Here is a 16791-nt window from a genome sequence, read left to right on the forward strand (position 1 = left end):
ACACTTGAGCAGTATTCTAGGATGAGTCGCACAAGTGATTTATAAGAAATCTCCTTTGTGGAACGATTGCATTTCCCTAGTATGCTGCCAGTAAACCAAAATCTAAGCCTGCTTTGCCCAAGACTGATCCTGTATGATCGTCCCATTTCATGACTCTACTAAGTGTTACATCCACTTATTTTTATGACTTTAACGATTACAGCTTTGGCTCACAGATAATATATTCATATTGTACTATGTTTTTTAGGTTTGTGAAGAGCACAGTTTTAAATTTCTGAACATTTAAAGCAAATTGTGAATCTTTCTACCGCTTTTAAATCTTATCGATGTCTGACTTAACATTTGTGTAGCTTCGATCAGACTGTACTTTGTTACACACAAATGCATCATGTGTAAAAAGTTTGAGATTACGGTGCTGTTAATATCGTCCTCAAAGCCATTAATGTAGAACATGGACAGCAATGGTCAGTTCTCTGGGGAACACCCAAAGCTACTTCTACATCTGTCGATGATTCTCCAAACAAGATAACACGCTGCGTCCTCCCTACCAAGATATCTTCAGTCCATTCACAAATTTAGCCCGATACCACTTACGATCACTCTTTGGATAGTGAGTGTAGATGTAGCATTGAGTCAACTGCTTTTTGGAAATCGAGAAATACTACACCTACTTGACTGCCTTGAACCAAGACTTTCAAGATGTCGTGTGAGAAAAGTGCAAGTTGGGTTTTAAATGATCTATGTTTTCGAAATCCATGCTTGTGTCCAGGAGGAAGTCGTTCTGTTCGAGATACCTCATTTATGTTTGTGCTCAGAGTATATTCTACAGTAAAAGGATGTCAAGGATACTGGACGATATTTTTGTGGATCACTTCTGCTACCCTTCTTGTTTCTGTTCGGGGGATCTAAGACGGATTATAGCTAAGAGGGTACGAATCAGCCGCAAATTGGTTACAGAGCGGGATAGGCTTTCCATCGTGCGCTGTAGCTTTGTTCCGTTTTAGCGATTCCAGCTGTGTCTGAACGCCACTGACATTAATATCTATTTCACTCATCTTTTCAGTTCTAGTGGCTTCAATTGAGGCAATACTGTTTTTTTATGTGTAAAGGAGTATCTGGAAACAGACTTAAGCTTTTCTGTTTTTGCTTTGCTATCCTCAGTTTCAGATCCAGTCTCGTCTATAACTGTCCAGACACTAATTATGGTGCCACTGACAGCCTTTACATACGATCATAATTTTTTTTGGGTTTTGTGAAAGATTTTTCGTCAATTTCTGCTAGAGCAGTCAAAGCCTTCACGCAATGCTCTTTCGACCACCAAACACGTTTCATTCAGCATCTATGTACAGGGTGTTTCAAAAATGACCGGTATATTTGAAACGGCAATAAAAACTAAACGAACAGCATTAGAAATACACCGTGTGTTGCAATATGCTTGGGACAACAGTACATTTTCAGGCAGACAAACTTTCGAAATTACAGTAGTTACAATTTTCAACAACAGATGGCGCTGCGGTCTGGGAAACTCTATAGTACGATATTTTCCACATATCCACCATGCCTAGCAATAATATGGTGTAGTCTCTGAATGAAATTACCCGAAACCTTTGACAACGTGTCTGGCGGAATGGCTTCACATGCAGATGAGATGTACTGCTTCAGCTGTTCAATTGTTTCTGGATTCTGGCGGTACACCTGGTCTTTCAAGTGTCCCCACAGAAAGAAGTCACAGGGGTTCATGTCTGGCGAATAGGGAAGCCAATCCACGCCGCCTCCTGTATGTTTCGGATAGCCCAAAGCAATCACACGATCATCGAAATATTCATTCAGGAAATTAAAGACGTCGGCCGTGCGATGTGGCCGGGCACCATCGTGCATAAACCACGAGGTATTCGCAGTGTCGTCTAAGGCAGTTTGTACCGCCACAAATTCACGAAGAATGTCCAGATAGCGTGATGCAGTAATCGTTTCGGATCTGAAAAATGGGCCAATGATTCCTTTGGAAGAAATGGCGGCCCAGACCAGTACTTTTTGAGGATGCAGGGACGATGGGACTGCAACATGGGGCTCTTCGGTTCCCCATATGCGCCAGTTCTGTTTATTGACGAAGCCGTCCAGGTAAAAATAAGCTTCGTCAGTAAACCAAATGCTGCCCACATGCATATCGCCGTCATCAATCCTGTGCACTATATCGTTAGCGAATGTCTCTCGTGCAGCAATGGTAGCGGCGCTGAGGGGTTGCTGCGTTTGAATTTTGTATGGATAGAGGTGTAAACTCTGGCGCATGAGACGATACGTGGACGTTGGCGTCATTTGGACCGCAGCTGCAACACGGCGAACGGAAACCCGAGGCCGCTGTTGGATCACCTGCTGCACTAGCTGCGCGTTGCCCTCTGTGGTTGCCGTACGCGGTCGCTCTACCTTTCCAGCACGTTCATCCGTCACGTTCCCAGTCCGTAGAAATTTTTCAAACAGATCCTTTATTGTATCGCTTTTCGGTCCTTTGGTTACATTAAACCTCCGTTGAAAACTTCGTCTTGTTGCAACAACACTGTGTTCTAGGCGATGGAAGTCCAACACCAGAAAAATTCTCTGTTCTAAGGAATAAACCATGTTGTCTACAGCACACTTGCACGTTGTGAACAGCACACGCTTATAGCAGAAAGACGACGTACAGAATGGCGCACCCACAGACTGCGTTGTCTTCTATATCTTTCACATCACTTGCAGCGCCATCTGTTGTTGAAAATTGTAACTACTGTAATTTCGAAAGTTTGTCCGCCTGAAAATGTACTGTTGTCCCAAGCATATTGCAACAAACGGTGTATTTCTATCGCTGCTCGTTTAGTTTTTATTGCCGTTTCAAATATACCGGTCATTTTTGAAACACCCTGTATCTATAGCGGTATGCTTAGTTTTATACCCATTATGTGGAGCTCTATGTCTTTAGAAGTTTTTTTACAGCGATTGCATACCATGGAGGATCTCCTCCACCATGAAGTGTTCTACTGACCACGTATCTATCCAATGCATGGTCAACCATTGTTTCAAAATTGACCCATAGTTCCTCTACAATCTTCTACCCAGAGCTAAGAGTTTCAGGTTCGTCAGTGAGATATCACACTTCTGATTCTTTATCTTGTTTACCGAACACGTTTATAAACACTGGATAGATTTTCAACTACCAAGATCGCTAAACTTATTTATTCATATAGATGACCGGTTTCGGCAGTCCTCTGTTCTCTTCATCGGATCTACTGTACTGAAGGAGGAGACTGTGTAATGACGTGAACATGGATTGAAATTTATTCAGTGCTCATAAAACTACTGATCGCCTCCACGCTGACGATGTCAGAAGGATATATGAAAATATATATCTTTCTACATGTTTTAATTGACCTTCGTACTTTCGTATTCATTATTGCTACAACTGCCTCACGGGCGCTGATACCAGTTTCGAATTAGACATCCTTAAACAGGTCAGAACCGATGTTGCCATTAGATGTAATGTATTTGATGTCTCCTGGGGGACTTATATGCAGTTTCAGTATCCATCTCGATGGATTATATTTTCTTGTCTGTTTGCAACAAATACACCACCTCACTTCCCATTTCCCTATTCTTTTGGTATATACTTAAATTTTCCACAAAGATCTCACTTCTGTCAACTTAAGGTTTTAATTAGATCTTTGTGCTTTCTAGTATTACGTGAGCTGCATTGATTTTTTAGAACGCTTCAAACTCTAACACTTTGCTGCGGATGCTTCGGCAGTTAATCTCTAGGATTTTAACATTCTCACCTACGGATAGGGTGAAGGAGTATTGATTTGGATCTTACACCGTGTCTTCCGTGTTCCCTACAGATGTCGTTATTTCATCGGATGGAGGAACGCCTAATCTCTACGCCTCTGACGTGTAGTTCACACCTGACCCATTTAGGCCGTCAGCTTTCGCTAGTGAAACTGCAGGAGACCAGTAAGTCACATACGTAGCTTCTCTGTTTGTTTTCATAGTTTAATTAAATACTTTGCAATTATTGGTTAATGGTTTTGTTTAATTCTTAAATTCACTGGGTACTTTTTGTATTTGAGAGGTGTATTCATCCATTTTAGTAACACTAACGTGTACATTCACGCATTCTGCAGGGCAGTGGTCATCTGTTTGTTTCGGTTGGCTAGTAATCACTTATTACAGCTCGATCAGTCATTAGCCTTCATTGGTAAAACACCAGGAACCTATGAAATTACATTTTTAGCTTTTTCTGTTTTTTTCCATAGTTCATTTTTTAAGCTAGCGGTAGTAGGATGGATAGAGTGTGTGCGTGTTGTGTTTAGAAGCACGAGAAGCTGGCTGCAGTTCATCAACAGCTGAAAACGCTTATCGCCACGGTCAGCCGTCTGCAAGCTGTTGCCTCGGGGTGTGGCGGCAGAGGAGAAACTGGCGTGCCGCATGGAACACCACAGGTGTCGTTTGTTTCGCCCACGGGCTCTGCTGTCGGGACACCTTCGAGCGTATCCGACAAGGGGGGCATCCGAGCTCCCTGCGGGGTGAGTGGCGGTTTAGGCGGCCGTGTCGCTCATGGCGGAGAGCCACCGTCGAGGCTGATCGCTTGGCCTCGCCCATTCGCTCTGCAGGTGCACAGTTGGCCGTCCCTTCAGGAGCGTACTATCACGCACACGGCTGGAGGCTTTTGGTAGTTACTGGGAGTTCCGATCTTAGGCACATTGTGGAGCCTCTTAGAGAAATAGCGTCTATGACTGGAAAGAATTCCAGTGTGCACTCGGTATGTCTACTGGGTGGCCTCTGTTGAGATGTGTATGTGGTTGAGACCCTCGATTTGCCTGCAAATCAAAGGACTTCGCACGTACAGGGAGAAGCAAATTTTTGTTCGTGTAGACACCGCTGGCCTCTGGCACTTTGCTGATGCCACCCTCAGTTTCTACGGGTGGCTTGTGAAAGTGGCCACGATTGCTGGCTTCACTCGAGGGGTGCAAGAAAAGCTTGCAATTTGTAGCATCGAACCAAGAGTTGATCGAGGTTCTTTGGTTCGGAGCCGAGTTGAGGGTCCCAGCCACAGGCTCCGTCGACTCTGTGATGATTGCGGCTGCAGATTTCTGGACTCAAGTGTTGTAGGATTTCTCTAGATAGGTCAGCTGTCACCACACAAAGAAACCGGCTACTCGGGCTGCAGATGGGAGTTTTTAGGAGAGGCATAGTTTGAATTTCTCTTATGATCGCTCGCCAGCAGATTTACAGAGGGAAAAATCTGACTACGTACAAAATAGAGATACTTCGGCCGTCAGAATTTTAACGTAAATTGTCGAAGTATTCGTAACAAAGTTCCTGAACTTATTGCCCTCCAGGGAGGTTGTTGCTCTGAAATTATTATTTGAACCGCAGCTGGCCGATAACGGAATTAGAAAGTTTCGAAATATTTCTAGAGGCTTGGGAAATCTATCGGAAAGACTGGTTAGACGCCATAGGAGGGAGGACTGTTTATTGCTGACGACACGATATTGTGTCAATCGAAGTCGAAATTGAGTTATTTGTTACCAAGTATGAGGTCTAGGACAGCTCAAGTTAATTATTGGATGTTTTTGCCAGCCACTTGATTCCTCCAAAACCGTTGTAAAATCATTCAAGAAAACTCTACGGCCAGTAGCGCGGAAGTACTCCGATCGTGCAGCGTAAGCTGGAGGCGAGTTGAATCTACCGTGTATAGACTGGGGTAACTACGGATTCACTACACGTGGTATGGATACACAGTCTTGTGAAGTACTTTTGAACACTTTTCGAAAGCTTCCTTGTACAGCTAGTTAGACAACCCACACGCAGTGGAAATATATTAGACCTTCTAGCTACAAACAAGCCCGACCTTATTGACGGTGTCAATATAGAGACGGGGATTAGTGATCCGCCACGGAGCGGGCGGCCACTCCCGCCGGAGTTTCGAGTCCTCCATCGGGCATGGGTGTGTGTGTTGTCGCTATCGTAAGTTAGCTTAAGTAGTGTGTAAGTCTATGGACCAATGACCTCATCAATTTGGTCCCACTGTAATTCACACACATTTGAACATTTGGTTAGTGATCACGGTTTCATCATAGCGACGAAAGTTGCTACAGTTAATACATCGATCAAGAAATCCAGGATTGTATTCATGCTAGTAAAAGCAGATAAGCAATTGTTAGCATCCCACTTACGCAATGAATGGACATCGTCTGGCTCCAGTATCATGCAAAGTTTAAGCGAAGTGTGAATTGCCCTCTGATGACGAATATGCCAGATAAGTGGCTTAAGGGTGGAAAAAGAGTCTCTGCGGTTCAGTACTGAAATTCAGAAAATGCTGAGGAAAGAGAGTGTTCTACTCTCTGTTCAAAAATGAACGCGCAAATGTCGACAGGCAGAAGTTAGTGGAGATCCGTGTGTCAGTAAGAGGATCAATGCCCGAAGCGTACAACTTCCACCGCCATCTTGATCTTGCGAGAGCCCAAGAAAATTATGGCCATACGTAAAGTCACTAAGCTGGTCGTTGTCTTCTACTCTGTTACTCGTCGACCAGTCCAGGGTCGCAATAGAAGAGGAAATCTGAAGTTTTAAATTTCAAATTTAAGAAACCATTCATAATGGAGAATCGTAGAAACATAAACAAACCGTCGTTTGAGCAACACTCAGACTCCCCCACAGAGGAAGTATAAATAGGCATCGGTGGCGCAGAAAAAGCAACTGATAGAGTTGAAAACGGATGAGTTACAAAGTCAGATGAAATCCCTGTTCGGTTTTAGACAAAGTACTCTGCAGGGCTGGCCGCTTACATAGCTTGCCTCCATTTCGCTCATCGCTCAGAGCGAGGTCCCAAGCAAATGGAGAAAGCGCAGGCGACTCTTGTACGTATGAAAGGTAAAAGAACTGAGCCGGAAAATTACAGATCACTATCATTAACATCGGTCTGCTGCAGAATTCTTGAACACATTCTGAGTTCGAATACAATAAATTTCCTTGCGATAGATAAGCTTCTGCCCATGAATTAACACAGATTTAGCTAACATCGATCGTGTGACACTCAGTTTGCCCGTTTCTCACAGGGTATCCTACAAACCGTGAATGGAGGGCAACAGGCAAATTCCATATTCCTAGATTTCCGAAAAGCATTTGGCACGGTGCCCCACTGCCAACTGTTGACGAAGATCCGAGCATCTGGATTAGGTTCCCAAATATATGACTTGTTCGAATACTTTTTAAGTAATAGAATCAGTAGATGTCGTCTACAGCAAGTGTTCATGAGACAAGAGGGTATCGTCAGGAGTGTCCCAGAGAAGTGTTATAGACCGCTATTGTTCTCCATACACATCAGTGACTTGGCGGACTGTGTGAGACGCCGTTTATGGCTATTTGTTCATCACGTTGTGGTATACGGGAAGGTTTATCAAAACTATACATGATTGTCTTACTGGGATTGGCGCGATCATTCTTTGAATAAAAATATGGCATTTCAGTCTTTGATCACAATTTTTTTGTTTTCAATAACCGGTTTCATGCTAGCTGCCCATCTTCAGATCATATATTGCAGTTACAGAGTAACCTGTCAGTACAGAACTATTGGTTCGCTGTCATAACTCATTATGTACCCTCCGCCATGTACCGTATGGCGGCTTGAGGAGTGTATATGTGGATGGAGATGGAGATCCTACAACTGTCAGCCCTATGGTGCAAATCAAGTAAGTCAAAGCCTAGCTTGTCACAGAGCCTTCATAGTCTCTGTTTAGCCTTCCTCTCGACTCAGAATCAGGGTTCAAGATCTGTTTTGGGGAGAATATTTCCAAACTGTGAGCTTTCCTAACCTCCATGAGCAACGCTGGTATTCTTAACCTGCCTCGGGCATGGATGTGTGTGATGTCCTTAGGTTAGTTAGGTTTAAGTAGTTCTAAGTTCTAGGGGACTGATGTACACAGATGTTAAGTCCCATAGTGCTCAGAGCCATTTGAACCAAGGATTTAGAAAACATCGCCCTTGTGAAACACAACTAGCTCTTTACTCACACCAAGTGTTGACTGCTAATGATAAGGGATTTCACATTGATTCTGTGTTTGTAGATTTCCAGAAGGCTTCTGACACTCTGCCACACAAACGGCTTGTAGTGGAATTGTGTGCTTATGGAATATTGCCTCAGTTATGTGAATGGATTCGTGTTTTCCTGTCAGAGAGATCACAGTTCGCAGTAACTGGCGGAAAGTCATCGAGTGAAACGGAAGTTATTTCTGGCGTTCCCTAAGGTAGTGTTATAGACTTCTGCTGTTTTTTATCTATATAAAGGATTTAGGAGAATATCTCAGCAGCCGTCTCAGGTTTCTTGCAGATGATACTATCGTTTATCGTCTAGTAAAGTCAGCAGAATATCAAAACAAATCGCAAAACGATTTGGAAACGATATCTGTATGAGATATAATTGGCAGTTGAGGTTAAATGATGAAAAGTGTGAGGTCATCCACATGAGTGCTAAATGGAATCCATTAAACTTCTGTTACACGATAAATCAGTGAAATCTAAAGGCCGTAAATTCTACTAAATACCTAGGAATTACAATTATGAATAACTTAATCTAGAAAGAAAACATAGAAGATGCTGTGGGGAAAGCAAAAAAAAAAAGAAAAGACTGCGTTTTATCAACACAACACATAGAAAATGTAACATATCTACTAAATAGACTGTCCACTTTATGCTTGTCAGTCCTGTTTTGGAGTGCTGCTACGCGGTCTGGAATTCTCATCAGATAGGATTAAAGGAGTACATCGGAAAATTCAAAGAAAAGCAGCACGTTTTGTATTGCCGCGAAATAGGGGAGAAAGTGTCAGTAACATATACGGGATTTGGAGTGCACATGATTAAAACAACGGGGTTTTTGGTTGAAGCGGAATGTTCTCATGAAATCTCAATCACCAGCTTTCTCCTCAGAGTGTAAAAATATATTGTTGACGTCGACCTGCGTAGGGAGAAACGACCGTCATAACAAAATAAGGGAACTCAGTGCTCGCATTGAAAGATATAGGTGGTCGTTTTCTCCGGGCGTTGCTCGAGATTGGAATAATACAGAATTATTGTGAAGGTGTTTCGATGAACCCTCAGCGAAGCACTTAAGTGTGATTTGCAGAGTATCCATGTAGTTGTGGATGTAAAACCTGTTAGCTGGATGGGTGCAGCATCCTGCGTTCTCCCTGATCTCTGTCTCCTCTGTACAGGACGCTTAGACCTACCGTTTACATGCCACTCACAGTAAAGTAAACGTGTAATGATGGGTTCTGTATTTCCTACGGTTGAGACAGTATCCACAGATGATGGTGGTATTTGAGGTACAATTGGTATCTCTGGTACACACCTGTTGGTAGTCCTCTCAACTCACCCACTCGCAGCAGCTTCTAATCACTTTAGAGTAGTCATGGAGATATAATAGCTGTTTGCGCACAGAACCAAGTCATCCCTTGCCAGAGAAAAGCAAACGGAGTGTGGCTACCTTATGCCCGGTGCAATATTTTACGAAGAAGTAAAAAAATAACTTACGCCTGCTGCAATGTTTTTCAGAACAGGGAAGAAATAACTTTATACTAAGCTTGTTGACTTTCTTTTAATTTATGCGTCTGATATGCTGCAAGTACGCTATTCCCAGTAGCCTTTTGCAACTAACGAGACATTTACTACGACAACAGAAAAATTGGTCCAAGTTTTAGTGCTTCTCTGAAAAGTTTCTCAGGTTATGGTCACAACGAAAATTTGACAGTAGCGTTAACTTACGATACGCGTAGGCAATATACACACCAATTAAAGGAGAGAGATAATGTGGCACTATATCTTACTTATTTACAGTAACTGTTAACCACAAACACCGATTCATTACGAAATAGGTCATGCAAAACACCTATAAAGTATGGAAACCTTTGGAAACGTTCGAAATTTCTCACAAATATTCCTTTCCCACGTAATTATGTAATGGAGTTTGGGAACATTTACAGTTGACGATATAATACCGTACAGTATATCAGATTCCTCAGAAGCACCTATTTACTATGTTAACAGCTGAAGCGTTGTTGTCACAGTTACGAGAACTATTCCTTCAAAGCCGGCCGGAGTGGCCGTGCGGTTCTAGGCGCTACAGTCTGGAGCAGAGCGACCGCTACGGTCGCAGGTTCGAATCCTGCCTCGGGCATGGATGTGTGTGATGTCCTTAGGTTAGTTAGGTTTAATTAGTTCTAAGTTCCAGGCGACAGATGAGCTCAGCAGCTAAGTCGCATAGTGCTCAGAGCCATTTCAACCATTTTTATTCCTTCAGATACTAATTATATTTCATCAGTTCAAACGACTTAAAAAAAATTGTAATGCCACGTAAAACCTCGTGGATACAACATACCAATTAAAATATTTGTTGTTAGTTACGTTGAATATGTCAGTTTCTTCTGGAACTATCTCATTTTGCTTTCTACAATAAAAGACTGGGAATCTAACGATTTATATTACACTGACAACTTAGTCGGTGATCTTCGTCGGCCAAGGAATGGTCGTGAATTATTCTCTAGACTGTTGTTCAGGTCTCATGCTTTTAACCAAAGGGCAGTTACCTGTCGCATGACATGACTTTTTCATCAGGGTACTCTAATGTCAAAATAGATACAGACGCTATGGGAGAATGTCCACATAACCTTCGCCTGTCATCGGTCCTAGCAATCGGATTATGGGGCTTGATTGCGACCCAGACTTTAACTGAGCAACTTCGGCCTCGACACGACCTTGTCGACATGTAGGATGCTCATGTTCATGCAGTATATGCCACACTCTCACACGCCCACCAGTCTCTTCCTTTACTCATATCTTTGCACATGCACACCCACATGCACGCATCCGCAAACGCACATCAACGGCCTACTAACCCATGTACGGCTTGGTGCCCGACATGGATGTCGCCAACTGGCCGGGCTCGAGGACGGTGGCGATGTTGAAGTCCGTCAGATGGGCGTGACCTGCAACACAAACACAAAGAAAGTCCACCTGAGTCATGCGACGAAGTAATAAGATTATGACAGTGTTACCACACGAATACAGATCCAATTCACTCATGTTATTCCCTTACAGTATGTTCTTGTGAGCTTTTGATGTGATTTGGGAAGCTCGCTCACATTCGGCAATAGCTAGTGTGAAATATGCGACCCACCATTCACTTACGTTTCACGTAGTGTTCCTAATTTACTTAAGGCAAGTACTCTTGTCGCTTACAAAATATCGAGGTAAATTTACTGTCGCATCATGACAATTCCAAAACAATGAATGCCTCTAGCGTCATAAACAACTTTAGATTAAGTTTTTATTATTATAAATATACTGTATCTTCATTTTATAGCCTATTTACATTTGGAATACCGACAGACAGATAACGTCCAGCCTAAGCTACTGGAGATACAGATATACTGGACGATAAACACAGTGTGTTAAACCGGCTGCGATAAAGAACATGCTAAGCTGAAAACAGGAAAGTTGTGTTTTGGATTATTTTATAATCCTACTTGTTCATAGATTTTTAAACTGTCATTAAAGTTACTATCGTCATGTACCTAGAAGCTGGAAAGGTCTCTCCTACTAATGAATCCCACCAGTTTACCTATTCATTTGGAACATCTATTCCCAATCAGAGTTCAATTTGCAATAACAATAAATATGGTCAGTAATGGGGGGGGGGGGCAGGAGATGGAGAGAGAGATGAGGGAGAAGGATATGGGTACAGAGAATGTGGCATCAGTGATGTGCAGGGAGTGGGGAGAAGGAGGAAGAGATACGCAACGGGGGGGAGGGGGGAGGGGATCCCACTATTTTTACACATTGCGGAGGGTGGTTGTGACTTCTAAATTGCTACTAATAGTCCATGTGTCGGACACGAGTCAGTGCATGGACTGTTCTTTCGCATCTTGCATGCTGTCGTTGTGGCAAATATGCCTCAAGTCCTGCATGCCCATTATGCCAACGACATGGAGATCTGCCCCAGGACTATACTAGCTTTAATGCCAGTTTCAGTCTATGAACAAGAAGGACTATAAAGTTATCCAAAAACACAACTTTTCTGTTTTCGCCTTAGCATGTTCTTTCTCGCAGCCGGTTTAACACACGGTGTTATCGTCCAGTATGTCTGTATTTCCAGTAGCTTAGGCTGGACGTTATCTGTCTGTCAGTCAATCGATACATCGAGGACGGGTTCCTCCAACTGAATATATCCTTGAATTTGTCTGATCTGAAACAAAACAGTTAACCATCAAAGTATTGAAATGTTAACAAACATCGTTCATTGTTCCAAAGTCGACCAATACATTCTTGGCGTAATCGACTTTGGGGTCGAATCTGAATGCCGAACGTTCAGTTCGAATTCTCATATTTGGCTGCCAACATGTGGCAGCAGAACTGTGAACATCAGTTCATCTTTCGGTATGGAAACATGTGACTGCAGAACCGTCAGATCGACTGTCATACGTCGGAGACGTGTTTGGAGGCAACCCGGTCAGACTGAAAGCCTTAGACACGCTGTCCAGCGAGTGGAGCAAAGTAGAGGTTCCCTGATGTTTTGGGGTGGCATTATGTGGGGCCGAAGTACGCCGCTGGTGGTCATGGAAGGCGCCGTAACAGCTGTACGATACGTGAAAGCCATCCTCCGACGGATGGTGCAACCATATCGGCAGCATAGTGGCGAGGCATTCGTCTTCATGGATTACAATTCGCGCACCTATCGTGCGCATCTTGTGAATGACTTCCTTCAAGATAACGACATCGCTCGACTAGAGTGGCCAACATGTTTTCCAGACATTAACCCTGTCGAAGACGCCTGGGATAGACTCAAAAGGATTATTTATGGACGACGTGACCCACCACCTACTCTGAGGCATCTACGGCGAAACGCCGTTGAGAAAATTGGACAATCTGGACCAACAGTGCCTTGCTGAACTTGTGGATAGTATGCCACGACCAACACAGGCATGCATCAATGCAAGATCACGTGCTACAGGATATTAGAGCTACCGGTGTGTACAGCAGTCTGGACCACCACCTCTGAAGGTCTCACTGTGTGGTGGTACAACATGCAATGTGTGGTTTTCATGAGCAATAAAAATGGCGGAAATGACGTTTATGTTGACCTCTATTCCAATTTTCTGTACAGGTTCCGGAGCTCTCGGAACCGAGGTGATGCAAAACTTTTTTTGATGTGTTTTTTTGCTTTCAAGTTACATAATATGTAGCGTGCCTTGTAATTTATGGACAATAAACTAGTGTAAGGACGTTTATGAAGAACGTAATAATAGTGTTCATGCCTTTTTGAAAGTAGATAGCATCCTTAGTATTTATTATCAATGAATTATGGTATTATAATGAGAATTCATCAACCATATAAAGAAACGTCTAAATAACGAATTCTCAAGAAGTGAAAGTTTAATATCTTTGAATTTCAAAAATTACGACGGAAGTAAGTCACCGCCAATTAAAGGATATGTTTCCGAATGAAGAAAAACAATAAGTGCCTCAATCTGAAAACAATAAAAACCTATTAATATTCATTAAATAGAAAACTAGGTCATTAAATTAGAATGTACCAATATTTGAAGTTTGCTTATCTGCATACAAAGAGTGGCGCTAATTGTTGTGAGGCGGTATAGTACCATCTTTGATCGCTATGCTAATGATTATCACCTGCGGTACTACCACACGTAATTGATAGTTCTTGACCAAATTTACGTGAAAAGATATTGTGCCCACATTTCAGACGCAGTAGCGATCTAAAAGAATTTGCTTCGTCGTTCCCAGTTTTGGACTTTGTTAAAGTTATGAATGATACACACTCACTAATTATAACAACAATTTGTCACTTGTCTGGTTTTGATGCGCTGCGTTTTTAATAGTGCCTCCCTTGAAACAGTACAAAAGGGATATACTAGAATAGGAGAAACCCGGGCCCGGTGTGGTCTCTCTGCCCCGATATGTGGCGCGCCGACACAGCCAATGGTCCCGATCGATCTCCCTCTGTCACGCCCAAGGGCTTTGTCGCGCCACTATTGTCCCCCTTCCACTGCTCTGCACTGATTCGCCTCCTTTTACTGCCCTTTGGACACAGTACTCCACCAAATACAAGTTGACGGTTTCTGCAGTCAGTACTTTGAAACGTTTATTTAATTAAGGCGACGAGTATACTATTACAGCAGCACGTTTCACACCAGTTTATCCATTCATATTCACCTCGATGTGATACTGAAGTGAGAAAGCGGACTCAACGCAAGCACTGAACAATTTAATACACAAAAAGTGTTTATGACCAGTGTCGGAACTACGAGCGTTTCTTTCCCACAATTGCCAAAAAGTGGCGTGAAACCTAGCTTCCAGCGAAGTGACACGTTGGAAAACATTTGAGTGTGACGGAAAAAGCGACTCCGTAAAACTCTGGTAAACGATTATTAATTTATTTTGAGACGACAAAGTACCTTAATATCATGAGGAATAAACAACAATAATAGCAGTACACATATTTTTGGAATCATTTTCAATTATTGCACATATTCCAATGAAAACATTCTTGTTTAGTTTTGTATTCTTTATAGCAGAAAACTATGAGGCCATTATTGGTGAAGAAGGAAACCAGCCACAAATACTTCCAAAAAACTTTATGTTAACTCTGTTACCTGTTTCTATATTTTGCAATTAACCGAACAAATTCCGCAGCAACATAGATAAAAAGCTAAATGTTTGTGCTGTGAAATATTTGTGGTATCAAGCTTTTGAAATCAGTACAACTACAGAGTATCCTATTTGGTTTCCATAGATGATGAACGCTAATATATGACTGGGGAATAAAATGATAAGGCTTTTTTCGGTAAAAATTCACTGAAAAATGTTTAGATTGATAGCAGTATGGCTAATTACAACAACTGTTCGGGTAAAGTTGAATAACATATATAGAAACAACAACATATAGAAAAATTTGGTGACTTGGCTTAAGAAAAGTGACTAAATAGAACAATCTTACCGTTAAAAGGTTTAATATTATAAACGACTAGAATATATAGTGTAACAGACGAAAACTGGTTTGTAAAATGATAAATACTGTAGATTATTACAACAGTGAAACTTATTTCCATTCTCAATGAGTAAAATATTCTAAGAAGAACAAACGGAACAGTCAATTAATGCAAAAACATTACTTCTAGAACACATGTCTGAGGCTGCAAATAACATGATGTTTGTGGTTCAAAATGGCACTGAGCACTATGGGACATAACATCTTAGGTCATCAGTCCCCTAGAACTTAGAACTACTTAAACCTAACTAACCTAAGGACATCACACATATCCATGCCCGAGGCAGGATTCGAACCTGCGACCGTAGCAGTCCCGCGGTTCCGGACTGCAGCGCCTTAAACCGCACGGCCATGATGTCTGTAGTAAAGAGTGCTTTGTTTAATATGTGTCTGCATAGTCGTGAAAACGCATAACGATCAAGACAAGAGAAAAGGCCGTACACTAGAACAAATAAAAGTGTGTGTAACTTCTTATCCCATTCATGCTCTTTTCCTATCTACTCAATATACGCAGTGGTGCTGGTTACATAAAATGGTGAGAACTTATGCCGCAGCATATATCGAAAACCGACATTCACCGACCGATAGCTCCACAAACTTTCCAGTCACCACCTGAGCCAAAAAGACATAAACATAACAAGCTCGCGACGCCAACAAGACGGATATGTGGGCCACAACAGCTCGGAATCGACGGGTAACATGTGCTTTATGAGAAACAATGGCTTCCCCACAATTGCCAAGAAGTGGCATGAACCCTAGCTTCCAGCGAAGTGACGTGTTGGAAAAAAATATCATGTACCGCCAGCGAGCCACACATTCGCAGAGTTGGTCGTATGTTGCGCAAAAACACGGCGTAAAGACTGTTTACAAACAGACGAAGAAGATCAGCAAAAGACAAAAGGGGGCAATCACAATTTGGGGAGCTCATCGCATATCCTCTACGGTAAAATATTCCGGAGGTAAAATAGTCCCACATTCGGATCTCCGGGTGGGGACTACTGAGGAGAACGTTGTTATCAGGAGAAAGAAAACTTGCGTTCTACGGGTCGGAGCGTGGAATGTCAGATCCCTTAATCGGGCTGGTAGGTTAGAAAATGTAAAAAGGCAAATGGACAGGTTAAAGTTAGGTATAGTGGGAATTAGTGAAGTTCGGTGGCAGGAGGAACAAGACTTCTGGTCAGGCGAATACAGGATTATAAATCCAAAATCACATAAGGGTAATGCAGGAGTAGGTTTAATAATGAATAAAAAAATAGGAATGCGGGTAAGCTACTATAAACAGCATAATGAACGCATTATTGTGGCAAGGATAGATACGAAGACCACGCCTACCACATTAGTACAAGTTTACATGTCGACTAGCTCCGCAGATGATGAAGGGATTGATGAAACGCATGATTAGGTAAAAGAAATTATTCAGATAGTGAAGGGAGACAAAAATTTAATAGTCATGGGTGACTGGAATTCGATAGTAGGAAAAGGAAGAGAAGGAAACGTAGTAGGTGAATATGGAATGGGGGTGAGGAAGGAAAGAGGAAGCCGCCTGGTAGAATTTAGCACACAGCTTAACTTAATCATATCTAACACTTGGTTCAAGAATCATAAACGAAGGTTTTATACATGGAAGAAGCCTGGAGATACTGACAGGTTTCAAATAGATTATATAATGGTCAGACAGAGACTTAGGAACCAGGTTTTAAATTGTA

The 16791-nt window shown here is 42.3% G+C and overlaps 1 protein-coding gene across 1 annotated transcript in view; it reads right to left on the reverse strand.

The window, feature by feature from the left end:
* The window catches only part of LOC126251894 (serine/threonine-protein kinase 32A), a 620320-nt gene that overhangs the window by 79216 nt on the left and 524313 nt on the right, over window positions 1-16791 (reverse strand). Inside the window, exon 6 of the mRNA XM_049952606.1 lies at window positions 10914-11003. Within this exon, the coding sequence (XP_049808563.1) occupies window positions 10914-11003 (90 nt within the window). The remainder of the gene's footprint in view (window positions 1-10913; window positions 11004-16791) is intronic.

The sequence above is a fragment of the Schistocerca nitens genome, chromosome 4, assembly GCF_023898315.1.
Source record: "Schistocerca nitens isolate TAMUIC-IGC-003100 chromosome 4, iqSchNite1.1, whole genome shotgun sequence".
NCBI lineage: Eukaryota > Metazoa > Arthropoda > Insecta > Orthoptera > Acrididae > Schistocerca > Schistocerca nitens.